Raw genomic sequence first — 15000 nt, forward strand, 5'->3', positions numbered from 1 at the left:
GGCATTTTCCAGAAGAACTACAACCTGTAAGCAGCTGCAGATTCCTGTCACTTCTTATCTACATAGGGGCAAACATTAACCAGAGTTATCAAACAACAAAGAATTCGTTTGAACTTTAATCCAGTGAAAAGAGAAGGAAGCTGGGGCTTTTGGAGTGGTTAGTTTTCCTAATGTTATGATAACTCCCAGATCCAAATTATAAAGGAATATTTCAAAGACAAAAAATCCACTTGGTATGTGCAATTTGATTCCAACATCACTTGCTACTACATGAGGTCCACTATGTACTTTGCTTACCCAGGTAGTCAAAGCCCCGATGCATGATGCATGATTCAGTGGCATCAATGGCTTGAATCTTGTATTTTCCTAAAGGTCCAGTTGGAAGGCCATTGTAGTCCTGCTGCCATTTGTCAAATCCTTGGTAACGGACGTGTGCACCACATCGTAGAAGCCATTCAGAAGCTGCTCTGTCTGGGCCGACATCCTTAATCCGTTCATGATCTACACTGTTGAAGTTAACAGATAGGAATACGTGTTTTTTTATAAAAATTAATATTTTATATACACTGTAATCAATCTTTAGAGATGAAAGTATTTTGCCAAATCAAAATCAGACATAAGTCGAAAGTATATTGTTAACAGAGATAGAGAAAATTATTTAAAAGAACAATGATATTGGTGATCGTCTGAGCCAGAAATAGAATGCATGCAACGTAGTTGATTTATATTTTTCTGTGCAGTAGTCTATAAATGTAATTGTTGTGTTTAAAGTTGCATTCTCTTTGGAGGAGTCTTTCCATCATACACACTTCAGACTGCAACATAATAAGGAAGAATGCTATTTCTGTCACATAAGACCATGAAAATCTAGCTGGTGTACCTAACATTTCTGGAGTGGAAAATCTCTTTGATCAAGTTATGTGAAGGTTGCTGAGGGCAGCATGCTGGCATCATATAAAACAAGCAAAAGTTACAGAATCCCGCAGACTGACTCGCTTCAAATGTGGTGGGCATGTGGAAGGCCCCCAAAGTAACATCTAGCAACTGGTACCGTAAACAAGCCTTGCAGTCTGTGCACTCATTTTTTAAATTTAATATTTGTCAATTTTACTTTTTTCCTTAAGTTTGACGCCCTGCTTAACTTGGGCCCTAGGTAGCCGCCTAGTTCATCTATAAAGATAGGTCACAATTGGGCAGTTGAAGCTGATAGTCAAAGTTTCTTAAACGCATGGACAGATTTCCTATCATATAGACTCTATGTAATATGATTTAAATTACCCGATTCTATACATTTGGCAATATTAGAGAATTCTTCTTGAAAGTCCAATTTCCACTGTAGCGCTACAGGAACGAACATGACGACCCACAAGCTGCAATACACCTTCGATCTAGTAGAATTGGGGTATTTAGAACAAAACACACGTGAGTGGTTCCTGAAAAACTCCATAGCCAGGGTCCTGATTCAATACTCCACTGCAACTACTGGGAATAATGGAATAAAGGTGTGGGTACACCAGTCACAGCATTTCCAACTTATGGCCAGTCTAAGTATTTCCCAAAATACATTCAATCTGTTCTCTGTCACCTAATGGTCAAGGCAGGTCCCTGGCCCTTTTCCAGCATGACCCTTTATGACATGCCTTTATGTTCATGTTCAGTTTCTACAGTGCTTAAAGCACAGTAGGTGACCTTGGCAGCTGGAGTAGAAGCCAGACAATGGCACACATCCACTAGGCAGTATGTCTCCTTTACACAGTTAGCCCCTTGGCGATACATCGTTGGAAAGTCATAGGATATTCTGAAGCTACGAGGTGTCCTACTCGTGCGGTGGAGGCTCTTTGGTGTTGAAAATTCAGACTTCTCTTTTTCTTCCTCTGTTTGGGCTATCCGCTAGTAAAGTCTGACAAACAAGGCAGATGAAGAAAGGGGTAAGAAACTCGAATAATAATGTTGTTTCAACATTTTTATGCATATGGCAGGTCATATAAAGAAGAACATTTGTTTTCCCAACCCCTGCTAACAAACCTTTGATCCAAAACTCTAACCTTGCGACAATCGAGAAATTGAAACTGAGCAGGGTCTCGGAAGGGTCCATCATAAAAGCTTTAGGCTAAACTGATAACTTTTCTCCAAAGTGTCAGGCTCTCTCTCATGGATTGTGTTGAGACTAGTGCCACACGTGATTGAGTGTACACTCTTTAGAAAGCAAAACTATCTCTGTGTTCTTCCCTTTCATGTTCTCCTGCTAGCACCCATAATCGGGGATCTGCTCCACTTCACAGTATTATTGATGCCGTATTGTTCTCTTCTAGGAAAGACATTTACTGAAATGAATGAATTAAAAAAACTAGTCATTAAAATGAGGAATCTCTTTGAAAAGTCACGCAATTATACACTGAAAACACAAAAGGCTAAGAAACATCAATGTCATTTTTGTGCTTTTATGAACAGAATTTTCTTCTAGAAATCATATTTATGAATAAGAAGGACATAGAGGAGGCTGCTAAAAACACCATGCACACGAGTGAGAATAGATTTGAAAGAGGATGATAAATGGTGGACTAAGAGTTAGGTATAGATTTGATGATTAAAATGATATTGTTCCTTGCTGTAAAATGCTGTAAAATGCAGTGAGGAACATTTACTTCTAAATCTGCCTTTTATCGACAAAACCTATGTTCTTAAAATACTACACAGGGCTTTTGTCAGGCTCTGGAAAAAGGATTGTGTTGATTTTTGCGCCCCTGGTTTGTTGCGCGAGATATGTATCCTGCTTGAATGAACTCTGCATCTTTCACGTTTAATAAACTGTTCAATAGGAATATTAGTTGTGTTGAAAACATGTTTAAGATTGTAGTTAATATGAAGTGATCTTTTTTATTGACAGCGTTTCGTGGTACATAATAATCAAGATTCGTACAAGCATGTACTCATTTTCTCCACTAACATAATTCGACAGGAGTTATTTTACAGTTTATATTTACTAAATCCTCCTGTCTTATGAAATAAAATTCTAAGTGACAAGATCAACTAAGAAATGTTTCCATATTTCGAAACTTTTTTTGGTACAGTTTCGTAGTGCATATAGACATTCGTATGTCCCCTCCTTAGTGGTCTTATTGTACTAAAGAGAGAGAAAGAAGTCCGTATTTGAACCTACTGGTTGAAGTAATCTTTCATGTATCAAAAAAGTATGGTAATGTGGGTTCGGGGGCACAATTCGTCATTCCTAACATAATACAGTCAGATATTGGAGGGGTAGCATAAATGTGAAATAAAAGCCAGCCAGACATCCTAACATATGTACATGCACAGAGTAATAGAGCTATGGCTTCATCTGCGAGGGGATAATCGAATTCTGATCAATATTTCTAGGATAACAAGTCACTTTCAGAGAAAGGTAGGACATGTACAGGCTTCACCTGTAACTGACACCAAGCAACCTATTGACAGTCGTGAAAGGCATATCACACATTAAATATTCATTGTGTTGAGCCACTCCAGTAAGGATGCTTTGTCTCACAGCATGCATTCATTTCTTTGTCCAATCTGGTATAAAACACGAGTACCTGCAGAGGTACAGCACACCATGGTGTCCACTACAAGTCTATCAGCATCCACATGCACTGATTACCAGAACCCGAAAAGAACGGAAGGGCTGCTGCTTCCGGGAGATAAACCATTTCAAGGACCTTGTCTGTAAAAACAGAATTTCCAGTTAACAAGTTCACAAAAACCCTAGGAGGGGCGCTGCTGCTATGGCGCCAACAAACATCTGTAAAAACCATTGTAATAATTGAAGGGTGTCAGGGCTGACTACCAATAAAACTGCAAGTACGTAAGCCGGTATTGACTACTTCCCAATAAATGGCCCCTCCACATAGCAACCACCTTGAGCTGACGTAGTCTGTCACTACAAGCCAAGTCTCTCAGTAATGAAGGGCCGGAAGCACTAGCAGGCACGTTTGAGGACACACCATTTACTGCCTCGTTTCTGGAAGTCAGACATTCTAAAACAATGCATAACTCCCACAAAACGCAGGTTACCAAAAGTTTAAGCCATCAGTTACGTGTGCCCTTAAAAGTTCGCATAAAAAAGACATCAATGCATAGAATCCTGCAAGTCATGCAATGTGGTCAGTATGGGGACTCAAATCTCATTCTATCACTATTAGCAGGAATAACCAAACTAGTTGTGCTTCATAAAAAGCATTGGCAAAGCCAATAGGTCTTGCCCAAGCGAAATCTATTGGCTTTGTTAATGTTTTTTAGCCATGTTGCACAGCTACTGTACCACATGGCTAAAGTAAAGAAAAGAAAATCAATAAGAAGTGGTCAGTGCTGGCCACATCATAGCATTTTTATTTCATTACTTTAAGCCATGTTGCACAGCAGCATTCAAATAGTTCTCCTATAAATCTATTTGGCTTTGTCAATGGGTTTTTTTTTTCGTGGTGGGAGGCAACAAGCAACAAAGCGTCAAGGCACAGCACCGTTAGTGCAAAGAAAAAATGCACTCACTACGCCCGAAAGTGAGGTTAGATGTAGGTGTCCGACCTGGCCTCAAAGCCCACCTCTAGCGGTAACAACAGCAGTGCCCCAGCTGCCGCAACCGGCATAACACTCCCCTGTGCTCAACGAGTGTGGAGAGCAGCCACTTCCAAGGCCCCATTGGCACGTAGAAATTCATAGGGCTACAATTTTCATGAAGAAACGGTGCTAGGGTGAGTGAGAGGTGTAGTGACTAACTCTTCAAACTCCTTCAACGCCTCCGAAGAAGGAGACAGCATTGTAGCTGGCAGGCGCATGTGCTACCTGCTCCTGATTCAAACACAACCGATAACTGTTGCACTAGGACTGAGTCACTACACTAACTACTACAGGAGGTGATTAAGACCAACAAACTACTACCTGAAAAATATTAGTGTCTCATTTAAAAACAAGCAACACTGGGCACGGCGTGAGGGGGCGGGATGGGGACACACATTGACAGACAGCTGGAGGAGGGTGGGATGAGCAAACAAAACGAGGGGTGGAGGGGGAAAGCAAGACCATGGACGGAGGGAGATTGCAAGCAGTATCTGAAAGAGACCATTAGGTATAGATTACTTACCTTAGAATTACCCTCAGGCGTCAGACTGAATCCGGAGAATTTTTCTGTAGCATTACCCCTGCACGTCGGTAGGTGGCGTCGGTCGACTCCATCGTCGTGATAGCCGGGACGACGTCGCAGTGCCTACTTAGACACCGCCCCAGCACGCTGACGTCAGTTCTTTCTTTTTCCGCGCCAGCCAGCACAGATCTGGAGAAAAGCTTGCCCCTTAGTCAATTTTTGACTAAACTTTTTTCGACTTTTGTCGATGTAATTTTTTAGTCAAATCGACTCCTGGTAGCACAAGGGATGTCCCATCGTCGGACCGGCTTCAAGCCTTGTGACTCCTGTCATGAATTGATGTCCGTCACGGATCCACACTTCGTGTGCCTCTGGTGTCTGGAGCGCGACAAGGACCCGAAGTCATGCTCTGACTGCCGAGCCATGAAGCCGAATTCTCTGCGGGAGCATCCTCGAAAGCTCTTGGAGGCCTGGCAGTCCACTCTGCGTTATTCAAGGTCCCAGTCAAGAGGAAGGACCTGTCGAGGAGCCACCACCACTCGTCATCGAAGTCTTCGCACTTATCGGGTAAGTCTAAGCACAAGAAGAAGGTGAAGAAGCATCGTCGCTCTTCGCCTTCTCCCCGGCCGACGCGACGCGGGAACCGGAGCATCGTCACTCTCCGGCTCTTCCTTCGGAGCCCGCTTCTGGGACAGCTCCTTACTTCCCTCCCATTCCCGGAGCCGGAGCATCCCCTGTCCAGCTTCGAGCCTTTTACGGGGCTCTCCATAGCATTTGTGGGCATCTCGGCTCTGGTGCCAGAGGGCTCCCAAGGATCCAGGCCTGGATCTGGATCAGCGCTGGTCGACCTCACGGTACCTTCCCTGGCGCTGATTCCAGTGACGACGTCCCGACGCCAGTTGCGCCCCCAACCGGCGGCGACCCCGACTTGGACACAGTGCCGGACCAACATCACTCGACGTCGGTACCGGCGCCAGAGGGTACTTTCGTACCGCTGTTCATCCCTAGCGTTCCCTATCGCCCTGGCAGCCAGAGGAGGGTAAGGAGGACTGGGAGAGGTCTGTAGACCCTTTAGCTGACCAGCTTGACGAGCGAGGCTGGTGAGAGGAACTGGCTGATGCCATTAGTTTGGACACCTCCCCAGACCTTGGCATGCTCTCCCCCTCTACCGTGGCTACAGAGTAGAGAGCTTCTTACACAGTGGTGTTGCATAGGGCAGCTGAGACCTTGGGCCTGGAGCTTACTATGGTGGCAGTCAGGACTAACCTCCTGACAGAGGTACTTCAACCGGCAGTGGCCTCTTCGGCCTTTTAATGAAGACTTCACCAAAGTCCTTCTGGGCACTTGGTCCAAGCCCAGCACAGGGGCTCCTGTGGACAGGATGATTGCCCGATGCCACCGTCTGGGCCCAAGCGACCCGCTTTTCCTCTCCCAACACCCTACCCCCGAGAGCTTGGTGGTCCAAGCCTCGTCTTCTAAGGGTGCATTCCCTACTGCTTCCACAGATAGGGAATCCAAGAAGCTGGACCACCTTGGGAAGAAAATGTTTTCTTCCGCCAGCTTAGCGCTGCGGTCGGTGAACACTGCATGCCTTTTGGGCAGTTATACCCATATGGTGTGGGATATGGTTGCGCAAGTGCTGCCACAGTGCACGGAGGAGGCCCGGGTCATTCTCAACTATGCAGTGGCAGAGGGTTGAGACGCAGCTAAATTCACCATTCAGTGTGGGCTAGATACCGCCGACTCTCTGGCAGAACGGTTTCCACGTCAGTAGCCTTGAGACGCTACGAATGGTTGAGGACATCTAGTTTCTCTGGGGATGCCCAATCTACCCTTATGGACATGCCCTTTGATGATCGTTGCCTGTTCAGTGACAAGGCAGACTCAGCACTCAAGCGCTTCAAGGATTCTAGGGCTACGGCCACATCTTTGGGCCTCGCGGCAACTTCTCGCCTCATGCAGTCCGCCTTTCGCCCCTTTTGTAGCTACGGAAGGGGTGCCCCACCACGTTCCACCCAATCTGGCCACAGGGCCACGCAACCTACCCAGCCTCTGCGTGGCCGCTGACGATGGACCCAGCGAAGTGGGTCTGTGGCCAGTCCACCCCTGCCCCAGCCTCCAAGTGCTCCTAGTCTGACTTTTCAGGACCACCGGAGGCCAGTGGGTGGCAGGATTTTCCATCACCTCCCCCACTGGCAAACCATCACATAAGACAGGAGGGTTTTGCAGATAGTCCGAAGGGGCGACTCCCTCCCCTTCGAGACTACTGCCCCTCCATGCCACCAACACTCCATCGCATGTCGGGGGATCACATGGCCCTTCTCCGGCCAGAAGTTGCAGCTCTCTTGGCCAAGGGAGCTATCGAAAGCGTCCCTGTGCCAGAAGGGCTCGTGGTTGTTACTCCCACTACTTTCTGGTACCCAAGAAGGACAAAGGCCTGCGTCCTATCTCAGACCTCAGGGCCTTCAACCGCTTCTTCAGGAAGGAGAAGTTCAAATGCTCACGTTGGCTCAGGTTCTGTCTGTCCTCGGTCCTGGAGACTGGATGGTAGTGGTGGACTTGCAGGATGCATATTTCCAAATCCCCGCCCACCCAGCCCACAGGCGTGACCTACGGCGCACGGTAGGCCACGAGCATTTTCAGTTTACCGTGCTCTCTTTTGGCCTTACCAGTGTCCCTCGGCTGTTCACGGAAGTAATGGCGGTGGTCGCAGCTCATCTGCGCAGATTAGGGGTCCCAGTCTTCCCCTATCTCGACAACTGGCTGTTGAAGGTGAGCTCGCCTCAGGCTGTTGTCTCCCGCCTCCACACTATGGCGGACCTCCTGCACTCGCTGGGGTTCACTATCAACCTGCTTTAGCCACACCTAACTCCCTCTCAGAAGCTCCTTTTCATCGGAACAGTTCTGGATACAGCGCAGTTTGGGGTTTATCCTCCCGAGCAGCGAGTCCGGGATATTTGGGCTATGATATCGATGTTTCAGTCTCTATCTCAGATTTCAGTGAGAATGACCCTGAGGCTGCTGGGCCTCATGGCCTCCTGTATCCTGCTGGTGGATCATGCCGGGTGGCATACGCGGGCTTTGCAGTGGGACCAAATGTTCCAGTGGGTGCAGCATCAGGGGAATCTTTCCGATGCTGTCCAGATCTCGGAGGGGCTGCACATCAATTGCATTGGTGGCTCACGAACCAGGATTGGGTCAGCAGCAGATCCCTCCCTTCCTCAACCAGAGTTCACAGTAGTGACAGATGCGTCACTCCTGGGATGGGGCGGCCACCTGGGAGAGACGGAGATCAGGGGTCTCTGGTCTCCAGCAGAGTCCAGTCTCCACATCAACCTTTCGGAGCTCCGGGCGATACGTCTGGCACTGAAGGCATTCCTTCCTTCTGTCAAAGGAAGAGTACTGCAGGTGTTCACAGACAACACCACCGCCATGTGGTACTGCACCAAGCACTGTGGGGCGGGGTCATGGACTCTATGTCAAGAGGCTCTTCGCCTTTAGATATGGCTAGAACATCAGGGCATATCCCTGGTGGTTCAACACCTGGCAGGTTCCCTGAATGCCAGGGCGGACAAACTCAGCCGCCCGTGCATGATGGATCACAAATGACGTCTTCACTCGGAGGGGGTGCAAGGTCTTTTAGCAGTGCGGAGAGCCTTGGTTAGAGCTGTTCGCCACCGAAGAGAACTTGCAATGTCAGTAGTTCTGCGCGTTGGATTTTACAAGGAAGCACTTGCTCAGCGACGCTTTTTGTCGCAAGTGGAATTACGGCCTCCCGTTCGCCTTTCTGCCTTTACCACTTGTACCCAGAGTGCTGAAGAAGACCAAGCGCGACCGGGTCCAAGTCATTCTTGTGGCCCTGGACTGTGGTGCAAGGTTTTTTGGCAGTGCGGAGAGCCTTGGTTAGATCTGTTTGCCACCGAAGAGAACTTGCAATGTCAGCAGTTCTGCACGTTGGAGTTTACAAGGCAGCACTCGCTCTGTGATGCTTTTCGTCGCGAGTGGAATTGCGGCCTCCTGTACGCCTTGCTGCCTTTACCCCTTCTACCCATAGTGCTGAAGAAGACCAAGCGCGACCAGGTCCAAGTCATTCTTGTGGCCCAGGACTGGGCACGAAGAGCCTGGTACCCTTAGCTCTGGAGCATGGCCATCGATCCTCTGATCAGACTGCCTCTTCCGGAGGATCTTCTGTTGTAGCAGCAGGGGACGGTCCTCCACCCGAACTTGTCAAGCCTCCACCTCCTTGTGTGGAGATTGAGCGGAGACAGTTGACAGCTTTCAACCTTCCCCCCGAAGTCTATAACGTCATCTTGGCAGCCAGGCATCCCTCCACTAAAATGGTATATGCCTGTAAATGGAACACATTTGTGGCATGGTGCACAGCAAAGTCTGGGGATCCCCTTTCTGCCCCTCTTTCAGAGGTTCTCCACTTCATTTTATCTTTAGCCCAGCAGGGCTCTGCTCTGGGCTCTCTTAAAGGCTACCTTTCGGCCATCTCGGCTTTTCTGCACCTTCCTGATCAGCCTTCTCTTTTCGAGTCACATATTGTAAAGAGATTTATGAAGGGCATTACTCATCTCTTTTCTCCTTTCGTAACGCCTTAGTGGGACTTGAATCTTGTGCTTACTTTCCTTACGTTTGCACCCTTTAGGCCCCTACATAATTGTCCTCATCATCTTCTAACGTTGAAGACCGCTTTCCTGCTTGCCATCACATCTGCTCGCAGGGTGAGTGAGCTTCAGGCTCTATCCTCAAAGCTTCCTTTTCTTGCAGTCCATCTGGACAAAGTGGTCCTTCGCACTAGGCTTTCTTTTCTACCCAAAGTGGTTACCTCTTCCCACATAGGTCAGACCATCTTATTGCCCACCTTCTTCCCACCTCTCCACCCTTCCAAAGAGGAGGAGAGAATTCACTGTCTGGACCCAAAATGTGCGCTGTCCTTCTACCTTGCCCGCACTAAAGATTTCCGGGTGGACGATCAACTCTTCGTGGGTAATGTGGGCTCCAAGAAAAGTCAGGCCGTGCTCAAACGTACAATCCCTCGGTGGGTTGTCCTATGCATCAAAATCTGTTATTTTTTTTAGAAAAAGTAACCTCCAGTAGGACTGCCCGCCACTCTGCTTTGGGACGTGGATTTCCGTTGATTAACATCTGCCAGGCAGCCATGTGCGCATCCCTGCACACGTTCATAAAACATTACTGCCTGGGTAGTCAAGTCCGGAGAGACAGCTTTTTTGGCCGTTCTATTCTCCAGGACTTTCTGGTGTGAACTTGGTTTCCAGACTCACCTCTGGGGTTGGCATTGCTGGGGTCTCTATTCTTAGGCAAGGAATCTATAACTAATGGTCTCTTTCAGATGAACAAGTAACTTCAGTAACGATGCATCTGTAAGAGACATACATTAGTTATAGATTCCTTACCACCCCACCCATCCTCCCTGTTCTGCGAAATGACTTCTAGGGTTAGGGACTCCCTTCCAGGGCCCTAGATTTGTGCACCAGTGGTAAGTGTCTTGCATGGCTCTGCGCTTCTGGCGTAGAAAGTTGTGTCAGAACTGACGTCAGTGCTCAGGGGCGGCGTCTAAACGGACACCTCGATGTCATCCCAGCGATGCCGACGACCAGCACAGAGTCAACCGATGCCACCTACCGACGCGCAGGGGTACCGCTACAGAAAAATTCTCCAGATCCAGTCTGACGCTTGGGGGTAATTTTAAGGTGAGGAATCTAGAACTAATGTATGTCTCTTACATTGTTACGAAAGGTAAGTAACTTGTTCGTCAAAGACAGTGGAAGGAGGGAGAGATCAAGTAACAGGACGGATAGTGAGAGGAGGGTAGGAAGGGGAGAAGCCACACCAGAGACTCTTATTGAGTGCAACAAAGAAAATGAAAAACAATTATCTCCAGAAGCACGTGGCTAGTGGAAGGACACTGGCCACAGACTTCGTTCATGCTCAATGGAACAGACAAACACAGGAAGAGAAAGTGAAAGCAAGAGGCGCTGACCAATGAGAAGCAAGGAAATGAGTGATGTTGAAGCCAACCAATGGGAAGTAATGGACAGGCTATAAGCCCTTTTTTGTTTTTTTCTTTAATGTACAAGAGACTTGCAAGCAACATTGCATGCGCTGTCTCAGGCAAGACCTAAAAATGGAACCAATGCAACCAGACACAGCAAAAGATTTTCAGTAGAAAAAAAATCTCTTGCCCAAAAAACGAGCCAAGAGTTTGCTTACTTCCATTAAAAGGCTATTGCGTAAAACATTAATAATAATAATAACAATAATAATGAAATAGTCATCATACTAACATTAATAATAACGATGGTTTTAACATTAGCTTCTCTTCTTATGGACACAAAACCCCAAAACATAAAAAAAACACGAGGTTAAAACTTCTTTACAGATTATTATTGGAATCTTGTATAAATTAGATTTGGCTTTATATGGGAAAGTCTAATAGAAGAAAAAGGACAACATTTCATTTGGGCGCTGTCAGAAAGAAGTGCAATCTTCACCGAAATCACTGAAGTAAAGCAGTGTAACGCCTGACCAAGGCTCAGAGAGTTTCCTGGCTTTTGTACAATTCATTACAATGATTTATTGCATGAAATGCTTTGTGACTGAATTGAAATTTAAACGGTCAATGATTTGCTTTGCATTGAGCAGGAGGGATGAAAATGCACCACTTCCTTCAGAATAAACATAATGAAGAAGCAGCGAACACTTTAAGGCAGCAAATACATGTTTTTCATAGATCTGTCCAACTGCGCAGGTGCGAAGGGGTCCATGTCATGTAATACCTTAATCCCAACGTTTTTATAGGAAAAAAAAACTATCATTACTAACGGCTTAAACCCTCAAATTTATAAACCCTGCAGGCCCAAAATCGAGGGCTGGCTGAAGATGTCAAGCTTGACCTATGCCTTCTTACAGCTATGGCGATATGCCTGTATGCAAGTTGTGCATGTCTGTGTGCACATCACTATGTATTATCCGTGTACATTAGTGTGTATTATTGGCATGCCATTTTATGGGTATGCATTGACATATAGATATTTGGCCATCGTTGAAGTGATCTTTCTTTCTTCCAAAAATAGATGTCATAAGATGTCTCTGTACACATGTTTGAAGACAGAAAAGCTCCTTCTTTGATGGTTTATCTGACCTCATGTTTATGCACAGTCTACCAATATTCCAATTTTGACTACCGTGAGTAAGGGTGTCATTGGCCTGGATGGTATAAGGTTGGTGTTGAATTTTTGCTCCAGTCACATGCTGGTGTGCAAGGTATTTAGCCTGCATGGCCCTACCTCTTCCACTATGTCCACTGTCCAGGGTGACACTCATGGACAGGAGAAGCTGCATATTTCCCATAATTTCATTTTAAGCATGGCTCAGATGTGTTTTGTTGGTGAAATTTAATTCACCAACAAAACTTTAAATGTTGAGGGGAAGATTGGAACTTTTCTAAATTCAACTGAAATCACTCATAGTCCAATCTATATTCTGGTTGACGCATTTGTTCTGCTCCCACAAATGAAAATGATGATACTAACTTATTTTTTAGCCTCCATTGTCAAATTGCTTTACATTTACAGAACGTTTTATTTTTTAAATTTAAAATTTTGCTTCTTTCTTAATATGCACTCTTGATTAGCCTGTTAATGTTATTTAATTTTCTAAGTAGTCACGGACCTTTTGAGAAGGCTTCACGCCCCCCCGTCTTAGATCACCACCCACCGATTTAAAATATTTAGTCAATAACACGTTAAGCTTTACCTCACAACGTTGATTGACTGACACTGACGGACCTTCTAGCTCGACTAAGCAGTCATCTGAACTTTAGTCAATATCAAGACAAGTCAAATCTACCCGGACAAACTTTCATTGGAGGGGACCCTAGTATCACATCCAGTCATATATATTAGTTAATTTTCAAAAACGACTTCAACCATCCCATACGCATTATATAAATAATTAATCCAGTCTTTAATAAGAACTTACCATGCTAAGTATCCTACAAAACATCACCACACGCTCAAAATATACGTCTGCCTTGTTGCCATTTACTTTATTCCTGGGGAGTGGGTCTGTGTCAGACACCTTCCAACTCATTTCGTCGAATATATCTGGCATGCATTATTTGGATGTATACCTTCATGCTATGCACTACATTACATGCTGTCTTATGTCACTACCAATTCCTCACATAATAGTGTCCCATGCTTGAGACACTGTCGATATTCCTGGCATCCTTCTGGCTATCTCTCGATAATAGAATCCATTCTGTACATATTAAGAGCTTTTCACGGTGATATTCTGACAGTCCCTTGCATAATAATGGCTCACCCTTCACATTCTGTGGAGATTCAAAGTGATGTTCCAGCTATCCCCGGCATAATAGTGGGCAATCTTAATGTGTGTACCCTTTAATCCTTAATGACATTCTGGTTTTTCCACTGGCAATATAGTAGTCCATCCGTGGCACACTGTGGGCATGTGTGATGCCTTTCCTGCTATCTTCCAACCTGGAAATCTCAAAGTTCGCAATCTGCCCATGTACTTGATCGATCACCATCTTATCACATTTGTGATATCCAGTTTCTCCCCTACTAAAAATTTACAGATAAAAAACAATCTGGAACCGCGCTAACAACGGTGATTTCTACTCATTACCAACCGCCACAGCCCCTGCTGCACAAGAATCCCTCCACAGCCACGCAAAAAGTATCAAAGCTTGGCTTGAATCCGCTAGTGATCGCATTGCCCCTTTTAAGAAAATTAAGACTATGCGACCACATGACGCACAACATTGTTTCTCCAATGACTTAAAATTAAAGAAACTAGCATTAAGGCAAGCTGAACGTAGGTGGAGACACGACTATTCCTGGGACAAAAAGCCTCTTATGTAATACTGCTCAAAGAATATAAAAATGCTATTCTCCAGACTAAAGCAGAACATTTTTCTTCAAAAATCGTATATTCAGCTAATAAATCCAAAGATATCTTTTCTAATCCAGACAGGGTCATGGCGAAACCTGTTCCCTCGCAATCCTTATGCGACTCGCTCATTCTTATTTCATTGAGAAAATTGCTACGATCAAGGCTAGTATTCCTCCTCCCATCTCCACTATAGTCTACGCAGCCCCCTGTAAAAACTCACTTGTATTTAATTAAATCCCCCCAATTTCAATGGAAAACTTTTTTGTTTTACTTAAAGAAGTCAGTTCTGGCTCCCCCACTGATTGTTTCCCGCCTTACTTGTCCGGACCCTCCCCTTTCATTCCCTAAAACTTGGTATTGTCCCTAACACCTTCAAAAGTGCTAAAATTATCCAGATTTTGAAGAAACCCAACTCTGACCCCTTAGTGCTAAGCAACTATTGCCTCATCTCCTTGCTGCCTTACCTAGGGAAAATCCTAGAAGTTCGTTCATCGAACAATCTAATTTTCTTTAATCTCATCAGGCAGGATTTAGACCTGCACATTCAACAGAGTCAGTTATCCTTGCAGTTATGGATGAGATTAGAAGGGGGGCTGACAAGGGCCTCACCCAGGCCCTGGTACTCCTGGATTTGTCAGCTGCTTTTGACACGGTCGATCATGGTCTCCTGATCGACCGTGTCAGCAAGGCCGGGATCCAGGGTCTGGCGTTGAAGTGGACTTCCTCGTTTCTCAGTAATCTATTCCAAGCTGTCCACCTTGCTAATTTTGCCTCCCAAAAAATGAAACTAACTTGTGGGGTTCGTTAGGAGTTATCCCTTTCGCCCCTCTTGTTTAACTTGTACCTACTACCCTTGGTCTGGTCTCTGTGTGAAATAAAAGTTGTAACCTTTAACTATGGCGATGATCTACAGCTGGTGTTTGACATCAATTCTTCCACTT

The 15000-nt window shown here is 45.7% G+C and overlaps 1 protein-coding gene across 1 annotated transcript in view; it reads right to left on the minus strand.

The window, feature by feature from the left end:
* DMAC2L (distal membrane arm assembly component 2 like) overlaps positions 1-15000 on the minus strand; it is a 159242-nt gene that overhangs the window by 16580 nt on the left and 127662 nt on the right. The window contains exon 3 of the mRNA XM_085626999.1: positions 298-506. Within this exon, the coding sequence (XP_085483125.1) occupies positions 298-506 (209 nt within the window). The remainder of the gene's footprint in view (positions 1-297; positions 507-15000) is intronic.

This window comes from Triturus cristatus, chromosome 9 (genome assembly GCF_964204655.1).
Source record: "Triturus cristatus chromosome 9, aTriCri1.1, whole genome shotgun sequence".
Taxonomy (NCBI): Eukaryota; Metazoa; Chordata; class Amphibia; order Caudata; family Salamandridae; genus Triturus; species Triturus cristatus.